The 7267-nt window shown below is 43.0% G+C and overlaps 1 protein-coding gene across 1 annotated transcript in view; it reads left to right on the top strand.

The window, feature by feature from the left end:
* The window catches only part of cracr2ab (calcium release activated channel regulator 2Ab), a gene marked incomplete at both ends in the record, with an annotated part of 19645 nt that extends 16563 nt beyond the window's left edge, over nt 1–3082 (top strand). Inside the window, 5 exons of the mRNA XM_080538264.1 lie at nt 493–574; nt 1347–1461; nt 1905–2006; nt 2237–2313; nt 2995–3082. Of these exons, the coding sequence (XP_080394390.1) occupies nt 493–574; nt 1347–1461; nt 1905–2006; nt 2237–2313; nt 2995–3082 (464 nt within the window). The remainder of the gene's footprint in view (nt 1–492; nt 575–1346; nt 1462–1904; nt 2007–2236; nt 2314–2994) is intronic.
* Nucleotides 3083–7267: the final 4185 nt, after the last annotated feature.

The following is a 7267-nucleotide window of genomic DNA, read 5'->3' as shown; positions in this document are numbered from 1 at the left end:
CTGTATGAATTATGTATTTATGTCAATTGGATTGCGTGACAATATGCAAATTCTAGTTTTTGCGGATGTCTCTCTTGTTTTGTTTGGACTCTTTGGACTTGAATGAATGAATATATGTATATATTCATACTGTGTATATAGTATGTACTGTGTATGTATTATATAAAGCCTTGTAAAAGAGCTACACTGCACCCTCTAGTGTTCATGAACAGAACCTTGAAGTTCTTTTCAATATCACCCTGGACTCCTTCAAACTAGCCCTCAAAACTCATCTGTTCTCCAAGGCCTTTGGCCCCTAGTCATTGTTTCAGTTTTGTTTTGTTTGTTTTCTGTTTTGTCTGTCCGATCATTCCCCAGTAAAGCGTCCTTGGGCTTTTTGAAAGGCGCTATATAAATTAAAGTTATTATTATTATTATTATTATTATTATTATTATTAATATAGGACTGCTGTATTCCTCTTCACACTGTTTAACATGGCCTGTAACTCACAGGTATTGACTACAGTGTGAAGTCTCTTACCCTGGATAATACCCAGGTAGCAATGCAGTTGTGGGATACCGCTGGACAGGAGAGGTGAGTGACCACGTGGCCATACTATTCTGTTGTTCAGTCTGACGTCAAACGTGACATTTAGCAATTTCCGGGTCCAAACCAGAAATTCCCCGCACCAGAGTACCAGTGTACTACAGCAGTAGAATGACAGTTCAATCGTTTTTTAGACTCGGATTTATTCATACAACAAGGGACACAGCACTTTCCCGTTTTTCCCATATTTGTCAGCGTCTTTGAGCCTCAGAAAAGCGTTATATAAATATAATGAATTATTATTATTACTGAGGCATTTCGAAGACAGCGCCTCAGCCAACTTTGGACCCGGAAACACGTCACGACTTAACAACCGAATACTGTATCAATCACAAACATCCTGATTAAATGTGTTCCTATAATTCTGTGTTCATCAATCATGACCTTTAGTGAACCAAATGATGGCAAACACGCCTATTCCTTACTAGCTATAGTATTACAAATCTTTAACAAGTATAGGTTATCCAAGCATGCAAAAACATGTTATTTTGTATTGGGACACTTCATCCCCCATCAATATCAGATGGAGGATGTTAAATCCAAATGTTTTGAAAACCACCAAAAATATAGATTACTAGGATAACTAAACATAAGCTTTGGTGCCAACCTGAACATTTTGATAAGAGAAAAGCAAAGCAAATGATTGGCGGCTGGGTACACAGTTTATTATATTATTGTATTTATATGAATCATTTATTTATTTATTTGATGATGTCCACAATCCACAGTCAAGTCTGACTATGTGGTGACGTTTCCACAGGTATCGCAGCATCACCAAGCAGTTCTTCCGGAGGGCGGACGGGGTGGTCATCATGTATGACGTAACCGTGCAGGAAAGCTTCAAGGCTGTGCGACCCTGGCTGGCCAACGTTTATGTGAGCCCGAAATGACCTTTGACCCTTTGATCCACTTGTCGTACACGTACACATCTACTTCTGAACGCCTCACGTTGTGATGTCATCCGCTTGTGTTTACTTCCATCCTACAAGTAGCAGCTTCAAGTCAAATCTTAGCAACAGCCAAGGAAATTAAAACGTGTATAGCCTACGTGTCTGTGTCACTGGCCTGGACTCGAGTGTGTGTGTTAATAACACCCAACCAGCTGTGTTAATAACACCCAACCAGCCGTGTTAACCGTAGGCATTGCGGTTAGCGTTGCGGTTAGCATTGCGGTTAGCACGGCTGGTTGTGAAGCAGGAGATCAGGATTTGAGACCCGCTGAGGGGAAGTTACAAGAACCCCGGGGTTCACCACAACCAGATGAAACCAGCCTCTTCCCTCTGACCTCTGACCCCTGACCCCTGTCCTCCCTCCCCAGGAGGCAGCAGGAGAGGGCATCCCCATCCTCCTCCTGGGGAACAAGATGGACGTCGTCTGTGAAAGGGAGGTGAAGCTCAGAGACGCTGAAATACTGGCCCAGGTGAGTCTGAGTCTGAAATACTGGCCCAGGTGAGTGAGTATTGATATTGAAAAATCAACATGACTGCATCATATCACCAATGCCAGCTGTGGACTGTATAGGCTACTGACTAGGGCCTTTGAGTTGTTTTCCCTGTTGAGGGTTTCCTGGTGGTTTCCAGGTCCCTTTAGCTAATAGCTGAGGACCAAAGTGACCAAAGTGTCTCTGTGTCTCTGTCTGCTCCCCTGTAGGACACCAAGGTGATGTTCTATGAGGTCAGCGCGTACACCGGAGCCAACGTGACAGAGGCCATGGTACATCTGGCAAGGTAGGAGAACGGGATATACAGTAGGGTACATTCGCCTACTTTCCTCATCTCCATCAATGCAGTGCTTACAAGAATCAATCAGTCAGCGATGAGAACTACATTGTCTGGGAGGGATATGATTCTCATAGATCTAATTCAGCTCTTCCTCCCCAAATTCAAATATGAAAACGACCAACTGACTTCCAGGTCACTGTTTAGGGGACTTAACTGTAACTGTACTCCACTAGGTAGGGTAGGTGGTGGTTTGTGGTAGTGGTGGTCTAGTGCAGTGTTTCTCAACCCTCTCCTCGGGGCGCCCCAGCCGCTCCACATATTTGATCTGTTCCACCACCAGCACACCTGATTCAACTAATCAAGTCCAAATCATAATTGCTTTGGACTTGATTAGTTGAATCAGGTGTGCTGGTGGTGGAACAGATCAAATATGTGGAGCGGCTGGGGCGCCCCGAGGAGAGGGTTGAGATAGTGAGTTGGACTTGTGATCGTTGTGAGTTCAAATCCCGCCTGAAACCACACCACTACTAGTGTGCCCTTGAGTAAGGCACTTAGCCCTCAGTTACTCCAGGGGGAATGTCCCTGTTATTCGTAATTGTAAATCACTTTGGATTAAAAGCATCTGCTAAATGGCAAAATAAATGAGGTAGTAGGTTAATGTCTGTCCCTGTGTGTCTTTGTGGACAGAGTGTTGAAGGACCAGGAGGACAGGGTGAGAGGTGGGACTGTCCTACTGGAAGCTCTGCCTCTGAAGAAGAAGGCCTGCTGCAACTGACAGCCGATTGGCTGAGAGGAACGCTGGGAGATCCCTACTGTCACACCGCTTTTTCCTACCCCACACAATAATTAAGGCCAGGAGTTTTCCCGAATCATGTCACGAAAAAAAATGGACTCTACGTATGCGGTTTGGTAGGAGTTTAGAATGAGATTGAGAAGAAGAGAAATGATTGGATGGAGACTTCTGAAGTAAATTAATGTTTTATGTTCCCTTATTTTTGAACTTGACTTGATTTGTGTGAATGTCCAATTTTTTGGGTGTGTTCTTCTGCCCGTAGTGTACATAGTACTGATCCAAATTGAGAGACCAATAATAGTGAAATTATTATATTAGTCTAGATCAGCGGTTCCCAACCTTTTAGGACTCACGGCCCACTTTACAGATCTCTCCAGTATTCGCAGCCCACTCAGCTGCGCGCGATTTCTTTTTCGCGTGCACGCGCATGAAACGCGCACGAGCGCTCAAAACAACTACGTGGCAAAAAAATATATATATAGCGGTGAAACCATTAAAGCCGAGCGGCGATGTTTTATATAGCAGGTGATCAAATACCAAGATCGTAAATGTTGTATGTGTTCAATACGACCAAACATCCTTATGTGTGTGGGCAACTCCCGACTCCCGACTAGGGTTGCCAGATGGGCTCTGGTTTTTTTGGTGGAATTAGCGGTTTTAGACTGTGGTTAGGGTGGAAAATGTCGATCCCATCTGGCAACCCTGTTCGCGAGTCCGGGATGGAATGTAGCCAATCAAGAAGCGAGCTGACTTCTTCTTTTCGGATGGAAATATCGGCGCACACCACACAAAATACGATCAAGGCTGTTCAATCCAAGATTTTTTATCTTTTTAAAATTAAAACGTTTTTGTAACAAAAAAACGTCAATAATTATTATTTTTTGCCCATGATTTGGCGGCCCACTTGCAGTACTCTCGCGGACCACCAGTGGGCCGCGGCCCATAGGTTGGGAACCGCTGGTCTAGATGAATAGATTAAATGATAATTTTCGGAACTGTTATTTGTATATTTGAAAAATTGATCAATAATTTCAATGTATAGCAATCCAAGCGCACTGCTTGTCTTTTGTAGAATTTCTCTGTAAATAGGACCATATAATGTGGACCATATAAAATGTATCTTTATCTTATCACAGCATAGGCCCAAGAATCAATAAATCAAATCTTCATTCTTTACTAATCATTCTTAATTATTTTATTAATCTGTTTGTTCATCATCTCTCGCACACCACACCCCAAAACAAAATGGCTGTAACATATTGCACTTGATCCATCTCCTGCAACACCGCATGTCCTATCGTAACATCTACATTTTCCTTAGTCTGGAAAGTAACCATAGTTATTGTGATTATCTTAAATAATCTAAACTATAACATGAAACAATGATATCTGACGGAAATCAATTTAGAACAAAAAGCAAAAAAACATCCAAATAACTTACCAATATCAAATACCAACAAAATATACATACTTGTAAGTTAACATCATGAGAATGCACTGAATGACTATCCTGCTACCAACTCTCTAATAAACAAAACGTTTCCTCTGTGTTCAGATAGAAAGACATCCATAAGTCAGAACTGAAGTGTCCACTTTGTGTCCTTGTATGGAAAAGAAATTCACAGAGCTAAAACATAATAGTGGATGACCCATATCAATGTTATTAATGACCACTGGACCAGTAATACAAATCCTTATCTAACAGATAAGCCTGCATTTTATTGATATAACTAAAATTAAATAATAATAAAAAATAAAATCAAGTTCATAGAGGATATTACATTCAGTCTTGCCCAATCAGGGCAACTTTAACGTGGTCGGGGAGTTGTGGCGAGTGATGGTGCTGATATTGCTCGAAGTGGCTCGTCCTGATGACATCACTCAGGTTGCTGGAATGTGGACGTCCAATCAGATGCGTCTCGTGTCCCCCACAGGCCTATGGGAGGGCCTCTGGGAGAGCCTGTACCCTGCCCCTCTCAAGGTGTGTCCAGAGGGGGGGGTGGTGTGGGAGGGTGCACATCGCCCTCTACTGGGTTGTTAGCGTTAGCGCATCTTGTAGTCATGGGCGATAGCTGCCTCGCACAGTTGTCCTTTGAAGTCCAGTTCAAAGGTGAACTCAAGGTCACGCTGTAATACAAGAAAGATTTTAGATGATAGACTAGGACATAATGATGAGAGTATGCTCAATTTAGTCTTAAGAAATGTTTAAGACTCCCCCCCTGCACTTGTGTGGGCTACAGATCGAGTGCAACAAGCTCTACATTCTCACCACATTCTTTTCGTTGGGCCTGACTGCAATGCTGCCCTGTATCTCCTCTCCTTTTCGCACAGTCAGGTAGTCTTCCAGGTAAAACACCGTCTGCTTCCAGTGGGTGCTTGGGGCGTCTGGAGCTGGAAAAGGGAACGAGGAGGAGAAGGAGAAAGAGGGAGAGGTGTGGTGGGTAGAAAAGGAGATGGAGAGAGAGAGAGAGAGAGAGAGAGAGAGAGAGAGAGAGAGACAGAGAGAGAGAGACAGAGACAGAGAGAGAGAGACAGAGACAGAGACAGAGAGAGAGAGAGACAGAGAGAGAGAGAGAGACAGAGAGAGAGAGAGAGAGAGAGAGAGAGAGGAGAAAACGAAGATTGTCAAAGACGGATAAAAAAGGTGGAAATAGATGGAGAGGCTGTGTGTGAGAGAGATTATCTTACAAGGAGCCCTGAGGCCAGAAGTAAATACAAATATAGAACCGTCAGCTATTACACAGCGTTACAAGCACGAAGTCAGAGAACACACATTAGCATAATGTTACATCACCCACATCCAGTTACTGAATGTAAAATAGGGATTGGGTTTCCATTCCACATTGGTTATCAAAAGTATAAATGTTTTCTCAGCACAGTACAGTAACCTCATCCAGCACCCCCAGAGGGCAGACAAGATCGGAAGTAATGAGAAACTGCGCTGACCGCAAAACACGCTTTGATGTCGAGGGCGTTGTGATAGGAATCATTAAACAGGATGTTGCATTTAACCCCTATGTACGTACTAGAACAGAATATTCCAAACTACAGATTGACTGATAGGGGGGGGGGTCGAGTCAAGAGCCACTCTCCGTTAGAACTGTTATTACAGCTGCGCAGATGACCTGATACATCGTGAGCTTAGAATTATAAGGTTCTATCTCCGTTTAGGGCAGTTCAGAGATATTGAGTGTCAACGTTTTTACATTCCATTATGTTTTGTGAGATGGAACCTTTGTATTTGATGAATTACTAACTAAAAAATGTCAACATTTTAAAAATAACACCACACAGGCATTAATGAACACCTATCAGATTATGTAAAAAACTAAATTTTTACAAAAATGGAGATAGAACCTTATAATTCTAACGTCACGACATCAATCTAATGAACTGTAGCAGCGTGTCTACAAAGATGACCACCTGGTCACACTGTTCAGTGTGTGGTCACATTGGTGGTGAGGTGAGGCCTCACCTGTGGAGAAGCCAGTCTTCTTGTGACACTTGGTGAACTCGATGTTGAAGTAGGTGACCAGAGCGTGGATGTAGTCGTTCCTTTTGATCTGCAGGCAGAAGGCCGAGGTGAAGGACAGGTCCTCAGTCTTCACCGTGTAGATGTCCACTTCCTGGGTCAGGGGTCACAGGATGAGAAGGTGTTCCTAATAAAGTGTTCGGTGAGTGTACATATGTTATGGTACATGTGGGAAAACTAGGGTTAGGGTTAGGTGATAGCATGTATCAAGTCACCCTTGCGCCTAACCCTAACCCTAGTTTTCCCACATGTACCGTATTCCCACATGTACCGTATTCCCACATGTACCGTATTCCCACATGTACCGTAACATATATACTAATTCAATAAGCTTCATCGGTACACACATACTATATATATATATAGTACACTCACTGAACACTTTATTAGGAACACCTGTACACCTTCTCAATCATGCAGGTGGTGAAATGCTGTGAGGAATGTTTTCTTGGCACACTTTGGGCCTGTTAATACCAGTCAATCATCACTTGAATGCCACAGCCTATTTGAGTATTGTTGCTGACCATGTGCATCTCTTCATGGCCACAATTTACCCATCTTCTAATGGTTACTTCCAGCATGATAATGCATCATGTCTCAAAGCAAAAGGCGTCTCAAACTCAAACATTAACATT

Source organism: Nansenia antarctica (genome assembly GCF_963989245.1).
Source record: "Nansenia antarctica genome assembly, chromosome: 8".
Lineage (NCBI taxonomy): Eukaryota > Metazoa > Chordata > Actinopteri > Argentiniformes > Microstomatidae > Nansenia > Nansenia antarctica.
The sequence above is the reverse complement of the archived record's forward strand: the minus strand, read 5'-3'. Positions and strand labels throughout refer to the sequence as shown.